Source organism: Lissotriton vulgaris, chromosome 4_1, assembly GCF_964263255.1.
Source record: "Lissotriton vulgaris chromosome 4_1, aLisVul1.2, whole genome shotgun sequence".
Classification (NCBI taxonomy): domain Eukaryota; kingdom Metazoa; phylum Chordata; class Amphibia; order Caudata; family Salamandridae; genus Lissotriton; species Lissotriton vulgaris.
This window is the reverse complement of record NC_141691.1, coordinates 838,004,931-838,025,617: the sequence shown is the minus strand read 5'-3', so window position 1 is coordinate 838,025,617 and position 20,687 is coordinate 838,004,931. Positions and strand designations below refer to the sequence as shown.

Below are 20,687 nucleotides of genomic sequence, written 5' to 3'. Positions count from 1 at the left end.
TGTCCGTTCATTTTCCCTTGCTGTGCTGCACCATTATATTGGTTGAGCATTTCATACCTTTTGCGTTGGTGTCTAAAGCAGGCAGGTCGGACTCTTGCACATTTCAATCCACCTTCAACCTCCGACCTTGAGCCCCCGACCTCAACAGGGCGGTCTCGGCGCGCAGGGACCGGAGCACCTCGCTTAACATCCACAAACGCCTCCTTTTGTAAACAAAAGAAGAGCGCCGAAACCAGACTCTGCAAACATGCGCTTTTATTCACGAAAACCTCATCAAGGCAACATGTAAATCCTTACGCGTTTCAACTCATGTAGAGTCTTGGTCACAGGTGAGCCTTCTGGATAATTGAGGGCGTGACCTTCCTCGTGCCCCCTTTATCTAAGACTGCGACATCACTTTGCAGTCCTAGTGTACTATCATGTCCATAATGCACTGGGAAGTTCATAATGTATTTCGGATCCAGTCAGCAATTCATTTTCACAAGTGTTGATTATTCCAGTGAAATTGCAGGCTGTACGATCTTTTTTCTTTTTTCATTATTCCACATGTGCACAAAAACGGCTCAATGTTGTCATGCTGCCCTGATTATTGCATTGTTCCAATGTTAGTTTTGTAGTCCATTACAAACTGAAGTGTGCCAGTTCATTTTCCCTTGGCTCTGCTGCACCATTATATCGGTTGAGCATTTCATACCTGTGACCAAATTGAACTTAATTGAACAAATTTAAAGTTGTATGTAAGAGATCAAAGGTCGACAGCCGATATTAGAATGTCAACAGGTCTGCAGAGGCCAAGGCGTCACGGCAGGGAACTTAAAATTGAACTGATACAGTTTGAGTCTGCTGCATACAATATTAGGGCGAATAATTTGGTGCTTATGTGGCTCAATCGGACGATCACAAGCAGGCTGACCCGATCTAAGTTTACATGCGCCCTTTTGCCTGGGGGCTACATCCTCTCTTTTAATACCTCATTTGCCCTTGTATAGAAGCTGAACTACTAATTGATATTCAGTTTCAGTGTCGACCGTCTCAGGTGTGATCTTCCGTTTTTGCGCCATTCTGCGCAATCGACGTTGCCCCTGCATTGGATTTAATTGATACTTTTACTCTCTGTGTCTATTTAATTTTAAGGAAGGCTAACTGCACACTTGCCACTAAGTATTCTTGATATCTGCGATTGACATATAAGTAGTTATTCTGGTCATTCCTTTGGCTTTGTCTCTTCGTTGTGACTGACCTCTGCAAGTTATCAATGCCCTGAAGAAGTCCTCTAGTAGGACGAAACGCGTTGGCTGGTTCACTGTGAAAACTGATGTTTATGACCAAGTTTTTTTAAAGAAATCAGAAAATTGGAATAAAAGAAAAACTTGGAATAATACCTGTACTGTATACAGTTTATATAGTTGCTCGCTTAGTCTTTTTAATTGATGTGTGGTGCACCTGTGCTTATGTTTCTAAATGTTATGATCCTATGTGGATTGGCACTGTGATGGTGGGTGTTTTTCTGTGTGCACACAAACCCCATAAAGTATAGAGGGGTAGGAATACCAAAGGGATAGCAGTTCAGGTGCTGTGGCTCTGAGGGTTCCACTGGCAGGCTTTTTGTTTATGTTAAAACCACAATGTTAATGGTGTCACTTGACTAAACTGCTTGTCTGCAAAGGAAAGTGTGCATTCATGCTCCTACCCTCCCCACTCACGTATTGCATTGTGATAATTACAGCTGCTATTTGAATAACACAGATTGGTAGGACAACTATGAGATGAACTCTAGAAAGATACACTTGCAAGGTGTTAAAAGCTACTACAAAAGACCCTAGATGACTGGTTCTATGTTTAATACTGGACGTTATTGAGTAACCAAAGGGACTCCAACTATACCAAATATGACCAGCGTGATCAGATCGCATTAAGACACACCCTACCAATAATTAACCTCCTTATTGAACTGAGATAAGACTCAACATCTTGCCCAAGCATTACCTGCAATCGTGTTAAACACTAGTTAGCAAGCTCTAAATTCTGAATAAAATATACTGCTGAATATGACACAACAAATGTGATGAATGCACAATTGAAAGTTATGAAGTGAACACATTTATGTAACTGATTCATACAAACGTTATTTCTGTGTGCATGGGTATTGATGTCCATGAAATTGGTGTAACAAGTACTTTCCAGATCCCTCACTAAAGTATGTATGGCCGTCTCAATGATGGTAAATTGACAGAACCTTTGGTGGAAAATAGAAGAGCATAACCTGATATCACGACAATCTCAAAAATAGTTGTGGTACCCCAAATGGCTTCTCTTTTGCATCCATCTTCATTCTCTGCTGCATGTTACTGTCTATTGAAGTGATATTTACCTTGAATAACAGACTTTACAACATATGCCTTTACAAGACATGTCTTTAAAATGCATGAGATGCTTTGCATTGTTTAACATCGTTTTATATTTACAACTAATTTGTCTTTGTAGAGGCCAATATCTATCTATCTATCTATCTATCTATCTATCTATCTATCTATCTATCTATCTATCTATCTATCTATCTATCTATCTATCTATCTATCTATCTATCTATCTATCTGTCTGTCTGTCTGTCTGTCTGTCTGTCTGTCTGTCTGTCTGTCTGTCTGTCTGTCTATAGACCCATCCATCCATCAATCAAACTATGTCTATATCTATAGCTATATCTATTTCTATAGCTATAGCTAAATCTATATATATTCACTAAAAACGTTAAAGTTACATTTTTGTTAGGATTTCACCTACCTGCCATGCACAGTGTTGTATTCTATCATCTCATTTCAGACGAAGCATAGAATGTATCAATGTTGTCATAGGACATGTCATGAGCGATATATGTGAAGTAAATAGCAGTGCATGGCGAGGGTGCGACTTATAGTTATTTTAGGGCATGAGATATAGTTACTTGAGATATTTATAAGTTGTGAATATCAGTGTTTTTGTTAGTTTACAAGGATATGTTTTAACTTACATTTTCACCTAACTATAACGTCCGCATGCCCTTTGTTTTTTTCAGTGGATCTTTAAGGATTTTTTTAAATTATGAAGCAAGATACTATTACAATTCCTAACTGTGACCTTTCTATATTTTTTAACATAAAGTAAGATGTCCATTTCCGTGTGTGGTGTGGATTTGGGCGCCTGAGGCCAGGCCCTGCACCCAAAAATCCAGGAAGAGCCAAACCCCCACTACCCCCCTGCCATGCAAGGCTGCCCATGTCATGTAACAATATAAAGGATGCCATTTTAAGTAAGGCAAACCTACTGGTTTTGCCAATGGGTCAAAACACCAAAATATAAACAGCGGCATGCCTATTGGCTTCATCAAGTGGTCAGCACATCAACATTTATAACGCAGTCCTATTGGCTTTATCAAAAAGTCACCAATACTTATAATCAAATGTATATTTAATAAATGTACACATTGCAATGTTTAATAATAGTTATTCTCACAAAATATGTATATGGGTTCCCATGGGGTTCCTCCACTCCATCTGAGGAACACACATCTCCAGCTCGGAGTACTTAAAAAAAAAGGATAAGCTCTCCTGGGGTCATGGATTCAGGAGATTTAATTATTTTAATGTTGCTCGAAGGCTGTTGCACTCTCTGCAGCCCTTTACAACATAAAAAAGGGGTTGGTGGTGGCCTTCGCCTCAAGGGGTGCCATCAGGAACACAAAATATAACATAAAAACCCTCGCAGGGGATTATGGAGGGCTCCTTCTCTGGAATAGAGAATAATAAATAATCCTACGAATTTTCATGAAGCTTTCCAAAAAACTGTTCATCCACCTGAGCCCCTTCCATGAACGTTTCGGGTGATTGTCATTCATCAAGCGGGGGCTGAGTAAAAGGGTTTCCAAATGCAATTCCTCCATGCCGTTTCCATGGAGAAAGTCAGACTGTGATACAGTGAAAACGGCTTAAAGAAATTACACCAAATTTGGCCGAAAGTTAGATCTTTACAAACAAAGTGTGCTTTTTGTGATTTGATGTAAATCTTTTCAGTAATTTTGAGGAAATTAAGGTTAAAAAATTGAGATATATTGACAGTTGGTTTCTTGGGTGTCCCCCAGAATTCTTACCAGACCAGGAATAAAAAAAGATAGCATTGTGATAGGCCAAGCAGGGTGTTTCTCCCTACAGTCATTTCGCACCTGCAGTTCCAAGAAATGGTGAGGACTTGGTCCCTGTGTCCTGAAAATGCTTACAAAATACCACATGAGAAGGATGGATAGTGGTACCCTCATCCCCTGGCCATTGTGGAGGGGTGTCCCTGATGGACCTCCTCGGGGCACAACATTTTTTTAAGTATCTGAGAGGAACCAGGAAAATGAATTATGAAAACAAAAAGTGGGGTGGGTGTCCATAGGAGGTTGGCCGCCCATGAAGGGATTGGCCCACAGGCAGTCCACAGAAGAGACCCTGCTTCTGACCCCATACCTCGCACGACCTTTGCCAGTGCACGGCTGGGGGTTAGTCGCCAGTGGGGGGCAAGGTGCATGCAACCTCATGCTGCTCACAGCCGAATCAGCAACCCAAGGCCGGGCGGTTGCAGGCTTTGCACCCGGCGCCACCCCATGTACAGCCTACGGCTTGCACGGGGTTGGGTATGGTAAGAGCTTATTTTACTTTAAAAGGAACCCTAGAAATTCACTGAAAAAACAAAGGTTAAACTGACATTATAGTTAGGAGGGTAATGATATCTTACTTTATATGAAAAAAACTCAGAAATTCACTGATAAAACAACGGTTAAAGTAAGTTACAGTTAGGTGAAAATGTCTGTTTTTCACCTAAAATAATTATGTGATCATGTTTAGAATTTAACTCCTTTTCTAAAGCAAATTAATTTTATTTGTATGATGGAATTGAACACCACAGAAGGTATTATTAGTCTGTTCTTCAGTTTTATGATTTTACGTGTCATGTGATGTGTCACATGGCACTAATGCACTTTAAATGTTGTTTGTCAATTGAAAACTTTATTCGTGACCAAGCCTGCTGGGTCAGGCGAAACGCGTTGAAAGCGGCAAAAATAGAAAATAAAGAAGTTTTCACCACATTGTTGTCGTCTCCTCTCCAGACTACGTGTTGAGGTTGAGTCCGAAATATATATATATATATATATATTCACTGAAAAAACCATAGGTTATAGACCATATATAGTTAGGAATTAGCATTTACAAAACCTTAAAAATTCACTGAAAAAACCATAGGTTATAGACCATATATAGTTAGGAATTCGCATTTACAAAACCTTATTTTACTCACACAAAACCATTGAAATTCCATATATAGTTAGTTGCACTAACTATATATCGCGCACCCGCAATCCACTGCTGATGATGTCACATATTACATCATTCATGACATGGTCAGTGACATCACTGATGACATCACTGATGACATCTCAAATGACATCACTGATGACATCTCAAATTACATCACTGATGACATCTCATTTGACATTACTGATCACATCACTGATGATATCATTCATGTGATAATACGATGAACCTCTTCAGACTCTAATATAACCTTAGATACAATCAGTGTAAACAGACACTCACAGACTGTCACTCATCCATGGAGTTACTCACACACTAGTCAGTCATGCAAAGAATCAATCACACCTCCATTTCCTCAACTATACAGTTATACAAACTTTACTTATTCAAACATATACTAACACATATTTACTCTCTTATACAATCCCTGATACAAGTTCACAATGATCCATACAGCCACTCACACATTCACTGGCTCTTATTCACAGTTATTTATATATGTCAACTCTCACATGTACTGTGTTTTACATATGTACTTACTTTGACATGTAGCACTGAGATATCCATTCACTCACCAATACACTCATGCACACAGTCAACCGCCCATACAGCTGTTTCCACATGCACTTTTGAAACCATACATCTAGTGAATCAACTGCTCACACATCTATGCACAGAGTCATACACCTCCCAGCCACCCACACACACACACTCAGTCTCCCATACAAATACTTGGGCAACCAATCAATAACCCATATAGTTACTCATATAGCTACTTATCAACACATGCAACAGTTTACAGAACAACAGACATAATGATGCACAAATTAAGACAGTTTAGTCACTAACCCATGCACTCAGTGAGACACATTTAATCACTCACTCATACAGTCAGTCATGCACCTACTAAATCCTTCATCCAGACACTTATACATCCACTCATTCTTCAATATGTAAGACATATTTTAACTGTACAGAAACATACAGTCACTGGATGTTGTCATCAGTGATGTCATCAGTGATGTCATTTGAGATGTCATCAGTGATGTCATCAGTGATGTCACTGACCATGTCATGAATGATGTAATATGTGACATCATCAGCAGTGGATTGCGGGTGCGCGATATATAGTTAGTGCAACTAACTATATATGGAATTTCAATGGTTTTGTGTGAGTAAAATAAGGTTTTGTAAATGCGAATTCCTAACTATATATGGTCTATAACCTATGGTTTTTTCAGTGAATTTTTAAGGTTTTGTAAATGCTAATTCCTAACTATATATGGTCTATAACCTATGGTTTTTTCAGTGAATTTTCAAGGTTTTGTAAATGCTAATTCCTAACTATATATGGTCTATAGCCTATGGTTTTTTCAGTGAAAATATATATATATATACATATATAAACATATATCATCTGTATATCTATATAAATACAAACATAAATGCATGCATACATATACTTATATGCATACAGATGCATGTTATTTACATGAAAGTTGAAAAAACACTAATAAAAGAAAAGCTAAAAAGCCACCTCATTACAAACAGAATGGCTTTAACTTAAACAAGGGCGAGATCTATTGCATTTTCAATGCTTGTTTACTTTGGTTCCATCAAGAAGGCATTCAGATGTGTCACACATTTGCCATAAATTCTGAATGTTAGCACTCTAGTTGCACATTAGATCACTGTAGTAAAGCTACTGCTCACCAGGGACGCCTGCTGCTGGTATTCAAAGTGGATGTTTCAGTCTGCATGTCAGAATTTTTTTAATGAAATAGAAGAGGATTTGAGAAGTCACTCAAAATGATCCCTAATTTTTCTTTCTGAAGCACTAATCATACTTTCTATGGCAAAATTAACCCCCTCATGTTGTTCCTTTTTAAATTGAGTGTTTTCAGACTTACCACTTCATTCCAATCAAGATGGCTTCTGGTGTGCCATACTTTTGTCATAAGTAAGTCTGTTAGCGCTCTAGTTGTTTTTTAGAACACTCTGGGACATTCTGTCATTGGGCTATACTTGGGGTACATCTGGGTGATATTTGGGCTACATTTAGGCTCTTTTGTCTCTGGTGGCGATCTTGGGAGACTGTATGTCAGAATTTTTTAATGAAATTGAAGAGGGTTTGAGAAGTCACTCAAAATGTGCCCTAATTTTTCTTTCTGCAGCACTAATCATAATTCATATGGCAAAATATACCCCCTCATTTTGTTCCTTTTTAAATTAAATGTTTTAAGAGTTACCACTTTATTCCAATCAAGATGGCTTCAGGTGTGCCATACCTTTGTAATAAGTAGGACTGTTAGCGCTCTAGTTGTTCTTTAGAACACTCTGGGACATTCTGTCATTGGGCTATATTTGGGCTACATCTGGGTGATATTTGGGCTACATTTGGGCTCTTTTGTCTCTGGTGGCCATTTTGGGAGACTGCATGTCAGAATTTTTTAATGAAATAGAAGAGGATTTGAAAAGTCACTCAAAATGTGCCCTAATTTTTCTTTCTGCAGCACTAATAATACCTTCTATTGCATAATATACCCCCTCATTTTGTTCCTTTTTAAATTAAATGTTTTAAGAGTTACCACTTTATTCCCATCACGATGGCTCCAGGTGTGCTATACCTTTGTAATAAGTAGGACTGTTAGCGCTCTAGTTGTTCTTTAGAACACTCTGGGACATTCTGTCATTGGGCTATACTTGGGCTACATCTGGGTGATATTTGGGCTACATTTGGGCTCTTTTGTCTCTGGTGGCCATTTTGGGAGACTGCATGTCAGAATGTTTTAATGAAATAGAAAAGGATTTGAGAAGTCACTCAAAATGTGCCCTAATTTTTCACTCTGCAGCACTAATCATACTTTCTATGGCAAAATATACCCCCTCATGTTGTTTCTTTTTAAATTAAATGTTTTAAGAGTTACCACTTTATTCCAATCAAGATGGCTTCAGGTGTGCCATACCTTTGTAATAAGTAGGACTGTTAGCGCTCTAGTTGTTCTTTAGAACACTCTGGGACATTCTGTCATTGGGCTATACTTGGGCTACATCTGGGTGATATTTGGGCTACATTTGGGCTCTTTTGTCTCTGGTGGCCATTTTGGGAGACTGCATGTCAGAATGTTTTAATGAAATAGAAAAGGATTTGAGAAGTCACTCAAAATGTGCCCTAATTTTTCATTCTGCAGCACTAATCATACTTTCTATGGCAAAATATACCCCCTCATGTTGTTTCTTTTTAAATTAAATGTTTTAAGAGTTACCACTTTATTTCAATCAAGATGGCTTCAGGTGTGCCATACCTTTGTAATAAGTAGGACTGTTAGCGCTCTAGTTGTTCTTTAGAACACTCTGGGACATTCTGTCATTGGGCTATACTTGGGCTACATCTGGGTGATATTTGGGCTACATTTGGGCTCTTTTGTCTCTGGTGGCCATTTTGGGAGACTGCATGTCAGAATGTTTTAATGAAATAGAAAAGGATTTGAGAAGTCACTCAAAATGTGCCCTAATTTTTCATTCTGCAGCACTAATCATACTTTTTATGGCAAAATATACCCCCTCATGTTGTTTCTTTTTAAATTAAATGTTTTAAGAGTTACCACTTTATTCCAATCAAGATGGCTTCAGGTGGGCTATACCTTTGTAATAAGTAGGACTGTTAGCGCTCTAGTTGTTCTTTAGAACACTCTAGGAGGCTGCAGTAGAACACAAAGGAATCAACTGACAGTCTCTGTCCTTGTTGGATGTACATGTTTTACTGAGAATGTCAGACTTCATTTTCACATGACTGAGAAAGTTAATGTGAATGTACAGAAAATATGCTTTCAGTTTAGCTTATAGATCCCCTTCCAAACCACTGTGGGAAAATCATGAGATATTAGTTTTCTTTCAAACAATATTCATGATATCACAGCAGAAGGTTTTTTCACATGGTAAAATCACCTTAGAACCCACCACAATTCCTAAAACGAGTATGGTACCATCAACAAATGATTTATAATGTAACTAAAGTACTAAAACCCTCTATTAACTACAATGCTTTTTAATGAGGTGCTATCATGTATATTGGTCCCAAGATGGCTGCCAACACTTCTTGATGAAGTGCTGACAGCCAATCAGATCAGATGTGTGGTTAGGCTCCGCCCAGATATATATCTTTTTTTGAACCTAAATTACTCAAAATCCACTGGAGCACATATATTGAGACCTAGCAAAGGCACATCGGGCTAACAGTCCCTACAATTTTGCCAAGTTTCGTGCAAATCCATTCAGCCGTTCGAGCTAAAAGTGAGGCCAACCGCCCTATGGAAATTAACATGGGAAAAACGCGTTTTGGGACCCCCCTTTTTTCTCGGCCCCCCCTTGATGAAACCCCCCCAAATTGTCAGGGGCTGCTCAGATACAAAATGTTCCATTTTCCTGAAAATTTCAGCCAATTCCGTCCACAAACGCCAAAGTTATTAGACATAGAATTTTCAAAAATCCCATAGAGAAAAAATCCTAACTATATATACCTACTGGCGACCGCCAGTAGGTAATATATATATATATATATATATATATATATATATATATATATATATATATATATATATATATATATATATATATATTATCCTTGAAAACCTCTTACCTCCCTTTATCCTATTATCCTTTTAACTCTATAGGCTCCTGAACCCTAAAAATCCTTTTCTTTGTTTACCTCTACACTCCCCTGAACCCTAAAAACCCTTATCTCCCTATACCTGTACCTCTAGCCGCCCCTCAACACTAAAACACCCTACCTCTACCTCTACCTCTACCTGCACCCTAAAACCTCCTCCTCCTTTACCCACTCATTAGACCGTAATGCTTCATCCCTTAAACCATAAACCCCCCCTTTTGTAAGTGACATAACAATGAAGTTATTTAAAAAAAATACTTGCCTGTGTTGTAAACTGTCTAAAAAGGCCCTTCGTTGTACTTACCTGTTAGTGGAGGTTACGTTGTAACCTCCACTATGGTAAACACCACATTGTAAACTTTACATACCATGTCATTTCTGATACTTAATACACAATTGGAATGTGTGTGCACATTTCATTTTGCCATCTTTTCTTTAGGACATGGATACTTATTCATTCAACAGTCCTCCAAATGGAAGTAGCAAGAATGAGACCATCAGTGCACTAAAGGCAAAAATAAAGAGCCTGAGCAATAAAAAGGAATCTTTGGAAAATGAGGTATGTCAGAGTTTCTTTTTCCCTTTGACTGTTTTGAGACCATGTTAAATCAGGAACAAAGGAAGAAAGATATTACTTTTTGATTGTGTGTACCTAATGATGCATATTATGGTATTTAAAACCACACACCAAGATTACAGGCAATGCTGCATTGTACATACTAGAGGGTGCCCAAATGATCCAGGATTGTGTTCATAGGCAAAAGGGTTGCCTTATTAGGAACCCTGTACTAAGAGGAACTCGTAGGCCCTGATTCTGAAAGCTGTCAAACATTGCAGCACAGCACCCAAGAATGCTGAGCTGTGTTGCATAACTGGGTGGGTGCAGGAAAGCACCATATTCACATAGAAATAGCTCTCTCCTCCCCTCTCCCTAGCACCGGCTCTGATTTCCGCTGCGGAGCGCTACGCACACACCTTAGCACCATAGTGCTAGTGAGTGTGTGTGTGTAAGTCTAGCATAGGTTTTGTACAGGAATAGCATCCTTCCTGCACAAAATACTATGATTCGACAAGTGAAAAAGCTTGTCCTACTTTGTATATGTGCTGCACAGTGCAGCACGCAAGCTAAGTCAGAAAAGCATGGAGAAATGGAAACATTTCTCAGTTTAATGCCTGCTTTTCAGTGGTGTTAATTGTTGGTGTTAAACGCTTGCTACTGATGTTTGAGAATAAGGTTTAGCATCAAAAAAGCTTGATTGGCAGTATGGGTACGACCATGTACCAACCATGTAACCCTCCCCCCATTGACGCAAAGTAATGCAAAGCAGCGTTTTGCTCTGCTTTGCATTACTTTTCCATACAAACCATCACAAATACCAACTGGTAATATGCTCGGCTGTGCTGAAGCCGCACCACCAGCATGTTGCTCTGCCTGACCACTGCTCCACTGCCGCAGGATCCAGGATCCCTCAGACACAGTGGACTAGTCCTAATAGGGCAGGCAGACCGTTACCATGGATTTCATAATATGGCCCTTAGTATGAGAACTATGGGGCATATTACCAAGCAATAGCGATAATTATCGCTATTGCTTGGTTAGAGACAAAAATATACCGCTGAGCTGCGGCGATTTTTACCGCAAATAAACCTTGGTATTACCAACGTTTATCACAAATGCGATAAAAATCGCCGCAATGCATGAATATCGCTGAAAAGTCAGCGATATTCATGCATTACCGAGCTAATGCTCTTAGCCATGTTATCCACCTCCCATTGGATAACATGGCTAAGAACTGCTCAGGGCAGGTGTTAGCTTTTGGAGATATTCGCGCATAGCGCGAATATCTCCAAAAGTTGGTAATAGGAGATAGCGATGTTAGCGACTGTTTTCAGTCGCTAACATCTTGGCACGCCCACTTTGCATGTCATTAGTGATAAATATCACTGACATGCAAAGTGGGGCCCAAGATGGTCGCTATCTCCTACTAGCTGTCGCTAACTGGTGTTAGCGACAGCTAGGTAATAGGGAGATAATTTTATCTCCGCTTTCTTGGCTTTTAAAGCCAAAAAGCCGAGATAAACCCCCTTGATAATATGCCCGTATGTTTCTAGCATGGAGAGATTACTAATGCACTTGCTTCAAATATTTTAAAATACTTTAAAATGTTTACCTATATGACCACTGTTTTGTATGACATTTGAAAGTTAGGTCCTTTGTGGAATACAGGGTTACTCTATAATTGCTAATGCAATTTGTCACTAAACTTTACTTTGGTTCTGGTCCATGTGCCAATTCAAAGGAGTAACAGCCTTAAGAACATATGTACATATTATGAAAAGAGCTGTCTGCTTAAAATGCTTATTATCAGATTTTGAGTACTGAATGCATTTCTAATGAAATTAAATGAATCTGAGGAGGAATCCATACATGGAAAAGATAATATTATTTACCTTTACCGATGGATTATGAAAATATTATTTACCTTGTTTGATGGATCTTCATTGGGGCTATATTCGCCATATTCATGTCCGACTCACCCAGCCATCACTTCACTTCTCCTTTTCTGAGTTTCATGCACATACCTAATGCTCTTAATGTTAAGACTCTTGAGCTTCAAGTCTACCATAGGCAACTGGATGGACAGGCATTGCTTAAAATTAAACTCAGATAAAAAGGAGGTGCTTCTTTTTGGATCAAATCCGTATTTCTGGAATTCCTCCTGTTGGCCTTCTAGTTTCGGCCCTCTTCCATCACGTGTCCCCAAGGTAAAAAATCTTGGAGTGGTCTTTGACTCTAAACTTATTTTTACAGATCAAATAAATCACTAGACCTCATCCTGTTACTATCTTTTGAAAACTTTTAATTTTTTTGCCATTTATTTCTATTGATCTTCAAGTTACAGTAGTGGTCTCCTTGGTGCTTACGCGCCTGGATTACTGTTATGCTATCTATCTAGCCGCCTAACAAGATTTCTTAAAACATTTCATAGGGTGCCGTTTGTGCCAGTCCAGCTGTTGAAAAATCAAAAAAATATGAGTCTGCCAATAGTGGACTTTAAAGAGCTCCATTGACTCGATTAAGAGTAGAATTGCCTTCAAATCGCTTTGTGTGGCACATAAAGCCCTTCATAGAACTATCCCTGAATATTTACGGGATTAAAATGAGATTGTATTCTCCTAATTGATGTTTGCGCTCAGCTTCATCTAGGACTATGGTAGTGCCTAGGATTTATAAAGGTTCTTAGGGCGGTAGAAGCTTTGTACATGCCATGGCTATACTGTGGAATCAACTGCCATTGAACCTCAGGTCTCAGCCAAACCTGATCAGTTTTAGAAAACAACTAAAAACCTGGCTTTTCTCCTCCCCTTGCTAATATTTTCCTTGCTAATCTTTTCCTTCCTTTTCTGCTTTTTACTTTGCTGACTCTTGCTGTTTTTCTGCTAGCGCCAAGACGCCCTTTGGGCAATCAGTGTGCTTTATACATTTTAATCTACATCTAAATCAAGTGAGCCGCCATGATGTCTGGGAGTATTGCTGGCATTGAAATTAGAGAAAGGCAGAGGTGCTGAGGCCTGAGACTCATGGACATAGCATGAGTCTTAAGGTCTGGTAGCAGTCGTCATAGTTTTCCAGTGGTGTCATCTGTATTCCAGACCTAATCGGAAATCAAAGAAGCCTCTGCTGTTCTGTGATCCAAACACTGATTCTAAATGTTAGACTAGAATTAATCACTGTGGACCTGAGCCTATCAAGTATATGCTCATTTACAATCAACAATCGAGAGGTACATTAGCAAATAATGTGACTCAGCGCTGGGATTGTCAGCAAAGAGCATCACCAGTTCTATTCAGGCATCTAGATAGTAAAATTAAGTACATGACCTTCTTGGAAACTATGGGCCCTATTACAAGCTTGGAGAATGGGATACTCCATCACAAACGTGATGGTGTATACCATCTTCCATATTACAAGTTGCATAGGATATAATAGAATTATAATACGGGGTATGGGATATCCGTCACATGTGTGACGGAGTAACCCTTTCCCCCAAACTTATAATCTGGACCTATGTCATGTTAATATTTATGTATCACATATGATTACAACTGTAATAGAATATCAGAAATGCAATGACTATAAATAAGGGCCTGACATATCAAGTGATTATACGGTCAAAAAGGTCAGTTCTGAGCCTTTATGACTGCAAAATGGCTTTTTTTAAATTTAACAAACCCATATTGCGATTCAGTAACATGGTACAATTTGGGTTATAGACTATATACAGTATTGGTATTTAGAAGGGGTGTGGAAATGATGTCCCTGCCAAATCAAATACAGATTTTTAGGCTATGTATTTATTAATGATCTACAACCAAAATACGATTGCAAAACATTAATTTTTTAACACCAATTTAAAAGTCATGGTAAGCATTCACAAATGAGAAGGGGTCCCCAAGGGACATCATCCCCATTGTGAATGTCAACAAAAAGATTTTTTACAAGCAGGTAGTGGTCCTTACACCTACTGTGTGATGTTCAATGAAACCACCACTTTTCAGGCATATTTACAAGGGGATATCGCCACCAGAGCATCACTTTTAGCAAAGTTATGGTGGCGATATCCCCTTCTACCTAACGTGTCTTAACATCGCCTTGTAAATAAGGCCTGTTTTCACGCTGCACTTAGTGTGAAAGGGGCGTGCAATGGGTGTTGCAATGGGTGTTCTGCTGCAACACCTATTGTTTTTGGACTCTGCCCCATATTTATGAGGCTGCGCCAAAATCTAAGACCAGGGAATACCTGGTCTTAGTCTGGTGACACGAGGAGAAATTAATTTCTGTAGCACACATCGAAAGAGAAAATCACCTTTCAAGATTGTTTATGTTCAGGTATGTGTCCCTTCCTACACACAAGCAATCGCCCCCAAAGCGCAGGCACTCTTGCATTATGGCGCAAGGGTGCCTGTGCTGGCGCTTGGCAGTTTTATTGTTTTAATCGCAGCAGCAGTAGGGAAACAAGAGGGGTGCATCGTATTTATGTAAATATGGGGTATTCCTACCTTTTAAAAATGTTGGAGCGCAGCATTACCAATTTTGGCGTAATCATACTCTTGGACATTTTGTTTCAAGTATCTCCTTCAGTGTCTTCTAGTGCTTCTGAACTTGAGGAATGTTTCTGGGTACTTCTTGGGTTTGTTATCGACATTCCTGTTATGAGCATCAGGCAAAAGCAAAAAGGGTATGGGATGCAATTACTTACCATCTACCTTTATCATAATAGTCTGTACAGGTGGTGTGTGTGAATCCTTTAAGACACCCAGGTAAGAGAGTAAAAGTTGTGAAAGAACTCACACACCTGAGAGGCATGCCATTTACTTGTGCTCTATGTAGCAGCTTTTGATACTTCAGAAAGTGCTGATCCATTGCAATGAATCTACAAACATGCATTTCAGTTACAACTGAGCCACTATATTGGCAGTCACAACAATACAGATCTGTTTTTTCTACCATTACATAAGGAATACCTACTTCGAAACGACATTACAATGCAGGTAAGTATATCATTTTCTAATTGCATAGTAATTTTAGTTATGAAGTAGTGACTCCCAATGTAGTTACTTTGTTATTACTCCCATTGTAATTGTCTTCCTGGCAGTGACTTACAACATTTAGAATCCTTGCTGTGCACTGAGGTACGGTGGTTGTAAGTCATTAGTTTTCAATCAGGCTCGCTATGTGTCCGGTGTACTAAGCATCACAAATCACTTCCATTGATGGATGAAATTTGTTCTGCCAGGTTTTCTGAATATGAAACTGATATCTGCATTCCTGGTAAAATCATTTGGTAAATAAGAACGTATGCAACTGCAGTGTATAATATAGCCTTAGAGGCCATCCTTTAAGAAGGGGGCGGACCTTTGGTGGCCGGTAGAGACGGCTACAGAGGACTCTAGGGCTATAAGAACATTCCGCCACTAGAGGGCAGAATGTTCTAATTTGTAAAACAAAAGTGTAGTATCCTGCATATGTATTGTAATGTATTTTCCATCACCTGCTCAGCCAGTGCCTGTGCTCTGAACACAATAGAATGTTGGAGTCTGATGAGCTTCGGAATGTTGGGACACAGAGAGGTGAAGTGACAGTTGGACATGGGCTGAGCAGCAGACAGGCTGCTCCTGGTGGGGCTGCTCTCGATAATGTATCAACTTGTTATTCTGAACTATCCTACGTGTTATCTACCTGAATGAAACATCTTAAATTACAATCTTCCTGCGTGGACCTCCTCACTACACTTATTTGGCGACGAGCTGGCGAAGAACCTAAGTGATACATGCAGATTTCAGGAACCTGGAGAGAAAAAAGGACCTGAAAATGGCGCAATCTACAAAGACTTCTGTGGCTACAACCACAATGCACCCAAGAGGAGACATCCACAGGAAAGGAAAAACTACGTAACAATGACTCACCAAGGAAACCAAAGAAGACAACAAGAAACATAGGAAAATGATGCACTACGCCTTTCAGCCCCACCAGTGTCCTCACCATCGGACAGCCCTAGTCTAGGCGTGTTGTGCTTCTACTATATTATTTATAATGGACTTTGTTATACCCAGTTTTGCTTGTGTCACCAAGACTACCAACATTCAGCTTAAAATTTCATCATGGTCACATATGTGCTGTTCAAGCCTCATTCTGCATGCACCTGAAGACAAACAGAAATGAAATAAGAAATAACTTGCGGAATTTGCTACACATTTCTGTCTACATGAGTAGTTGTGCCTTTGAAAGAAAAGTTCTATTACCTTTTGGTTTCTTCAGACTTGAGCTGTGGTGCCTTTGAAAATATAGAAGCAGTCATTCTGTCATCAAGCCTACTACCTACAGCTTGAAAATCCGTTTTCCGTGGAAAAATGCTAATTTTTCATCTAGCCTGCCATCATTTTCCATTCTATATTACACGGCTTGTTTCTAAGCTGTATATACCACCTGTTTGCCTGACGGCGCGTGGATTACATTTCTGTGAGGATTTGGCTTAATTTTACATCTCACCTGCAATTGGATTTGGTGACCCTTTGTGCTCAATTAAATTCCAATCAGCCTCTTCTTGACAAATATATGGGTTTATTGGTATCCAGTTCTTTTCGTACTGCTTTTACAAGCTGCACCATTATCAATGGTTCGTACGTTTGGACTGTAACTGTTAACTGCAGTGTTTTTTTCAGTCAGATTGCTTGTGGAGTCAGTTTATTCTCATCAGGCATTTTTCTTTCTCCACTTTCTTCGCGTTAGTGATGCATGGGTGGTCGGAGGGGACAAACTTTCTGTGTGTTTTTACACAACCTGTGGTGAGTTTTACATCTCAACATTCGCTGCGTACTGGCAGTATATCGGCAGTTTCAACTGTCAAATTTATGTTTAAAATTACCGCGCGCAGCTCACCTCATCTTCTTTGCCACCCGGATCTCCTCAGGAATGCTGTGTGATGTCACGCGCTGAAATTTTGGCAGATCTGCTGTGTGACACTTTTTGGCACCCGCGCGCACAGTGAGCCACCTGGCATAGCGCACTGTACGTGCTGCCATGCTTTGGTCATTGTTTTTGTTACGTGGATCCAAATAATCGGCGCTCACAAATGGCTCAGTCTCGTTTTTACAGAATGCCTTGCAGCTAAATGGAATGAGGTAGAACGTTTTGTTCTTGTCTCTTTTGTCTTTTTGATTCCAGTGATACGTACTCCTCAACCGGCTGGTCTAATTACTCTAATTAATCGCTCAGTGCACACTGTACGCTGCCGAGATGGGTCCCAAGAGGCACGTCCTTCTATTTGGTGGGTTTTCATCTTTGCAATCGGGAAGAGGCAAGCTTCTCTTCTTACGTACTCTGGAGTTTTGACACAGATTTTCGTTGGCAAGCTCACCCTAAATATTCACCTTGGACTTTTGTCTTTCTACAGCAGTCTGGAGTACACTTAGTAAAACTTTCTGGGATCTGTTTACATTCAATTTAATACTGTGACATGTAGCTTTTTATGCTTTCACCCTCCATAAGATTGTTTTATGGTCTCATTTTGCATGCATGTACATTACACTTTACTCTCACATACATGTAGGATGGGAATGGGTATTATCCCCATTCTTCCACACTATGTTTTCCTCTGAGGGGGTTCTCTCCCATTTACTCTGCATCTACTTGCTTACTCTCACACAGAGTACCTCTTTCTGGGTTTTTGTCCTATCTGCTCAGAATACGCATGCCTACATGGGCCCCACGCGGTTCTTAACCTCACATAGGGCACCGTAGCATGGGTCATAGTCCCATTTTCTTTTAAACAGGTACCCTTACACAGGGCACCGTCTTTTGGGTCACAGTCCCATTCACATTTACACTGTCACCCTCACACAGGGTTATTGTCCCATCTTTACAGGGCAGTACTGTTTTCCTCTTCTTGGGGGTTTACTTTACACAGCCTACATTGCTCCTCACTCTTTAACATTTGTGTTGGGGATGGTCATGGGGTTTAGTCCCATTTGACTGTTATTTACTTTCATTGTAATCTTCTATGATTTTGCATTGCTGGTTTATATACGCAATGCTACACTTTTATCTTATTTGAATTGTCCATTTGGAAATTGAGAGGAACATATAGATACTGTTTGTGTCTCTTCGCTTTCTCTCTATTTCCCTGGTTCAGATTTCCTATTGATGTTCTTTTCCTCTTCATCTTTGGAATCTGCACTATACACATTTCGCTGTTATTTCTTCTTTGTGTTTCAGTCTTTCCCTTTCTGTAATGTTCTTCTTGTTCTTCCTTGTTCAGGTGGAATCTCCTCCTTCTCTTCTGCCGTTGCTTGGGTGTTCTTCTGTCCTGTTCCCGTCGTGCCTTGTTCTTCTTTCCTTGCTTGCCTGCCTGGCCAGTGGGTGTGCGTGGGGGTTGTCGTTGGTACGTCTGTCTCTCTATTTCGTATTTTCTCTCTTCCGCCTACTGTCCCCTTCTTTCCATTTCATTGTTTTAGAGGTTGGGTTTTCCTTTTGCTAACTTTCAGTTTACCTTCTCCTCCTTGTCTTCTCACTTCTCTTACCTCGTTCTGCTTTGTTTGCTCTTTTTCTGGACGTTCTCTCTATTACTTCGTTGTTCCTTCCTTAGTATTTCTCTCTTGTTCACTTTTGTTATATTTTATCATATATTGCATTTGTTCTTCTGTTGGAAGGAAAAGGGATATCCTGCATATGTATTGTAATGTATTTTCCATCACCTGCCCAGCCAGTGCCTGTGCTCTGAACACAATAGAATGATGGAGTCTGATGAGCTTTGGAATGTTAGGACACAGATAGGTGAAGTGACAGGCATGGGCTGAGCAGCAGACGGGCTGCTCCTGGTGGAGCCGCTCTTGAGAATTTATCAACTTGTTGTTCTGAATTATCCTGCATGTTATCTACCTGAATAAAACGTCTTAGAATGCAACCTTCGTGTGTGGGCCTCCTCACTACAAAAAGCCTCAGGGAGCCTGAGGGGATTGAATTGAATGTTGGAGCTCCGGGCTTCTACCAGCCGTTAGAAGCCCGGAGCACTCCTTTGTTGTCAATGGAGCTCCCAAAATTCCAATGGTCTCATACTGTTTATTTCTGAGCTACTAATCTCTCGTCACACATTTTGCACCTTCGATCAGTATGGCACAGCAAAAATCCAAGGAACAGTTGAGATGCTTGAGTACTTCTGACAGGAGACAACTGGAGTCTCCAATTTAAAAAGTGAAATATAAGCACTGAAATTCTCATACACATCGTTTCACTTTACAACATAGTTTCTGCAGTCAGTTCCCAAATACTACAGAAAAGGGATATCTATTAAGCTTATTTCTACCTTGATCAACAACAAAGTATAGGAGACATTCAATAGTTTATTGCTGAAATTTAATGACACTCACAATATCAGACAGATTTTAAACAAGTGAAAATTGCCTAATGTTTTCCAGCAGCCAGTTAATGTAAGTTTTTACATAATGTATGCATCATTTCATCAGAATACCAGAACCTATGCAAAAACATTATTTAGTTTTCTGTAAAAACTTTAGAATCTGTTTTTCATGAATACTGGCACCAACTAATGGAGGAAATGCACACATTTATTTATTTGTCTGTAGGTTAGAGGCTCCCCCGAAGTCGTTAAAGACACTAGCCAACCAGATTTACTGACAGAGACGGTGGAAAACTATAGGAATGAAAAAGAACAAGCCCAAAAACTGGTAAGTCAAAGAAAAGCACAATTGTAAGTAAAGTATTCAATACATGACATGCATTTGTGCTGATTTAGTAAAACAATTAACTAAAGACAACAAGGGAACCCAAAGGAGTCAGCAAGGGACCTTGGGAGTCAATCTTATTAAGGCGTGGTCCCTTACAAGCATTGAATACACAAACAATGGAATATAGACACAGTCGTTTCTATATTGTAAATGACATGCCCAGCCGGGCAGAGGTCTAGTATTTACTTTTCAAACGATGGTAAACAGAATTCACAAACAATAAACAAGGTGGGATACAAGCCTGTACCCGTCTTATCACACACTTAAACATCAGGGAAGAGGGAACAAGTGGAGGGAAAACATACAAAAGGGCTTTAAGGCAAAAGCTAAGCGTTCTGTTAACCTTGTTAATTGCACAGTTATAGAACAGAACAATACTGACACCT

At 39.6% G+C, this 20,687-nt stretch overlaps 1 protein-coding gene across 1 annotated transcript in view; it reads left to right on the top strand.

The window, feature by feature from the left end:
- LOC147722654 (uncharacterized) overlaps positions 1-20,687 on the top strand; it is a 532,792-nt gene that overhangs the window by 504,798 nt on the left and 7,307 nt on the right. The window contains 2 exon segments of the mRNA XM_086967342.1: positions 10,436-10,555; positions 20,140-20,241. Coding sequence (XP_086823468.1) covers positions 10,436-10,555; positions 20,140-20,241 — 222 coding nt within the window.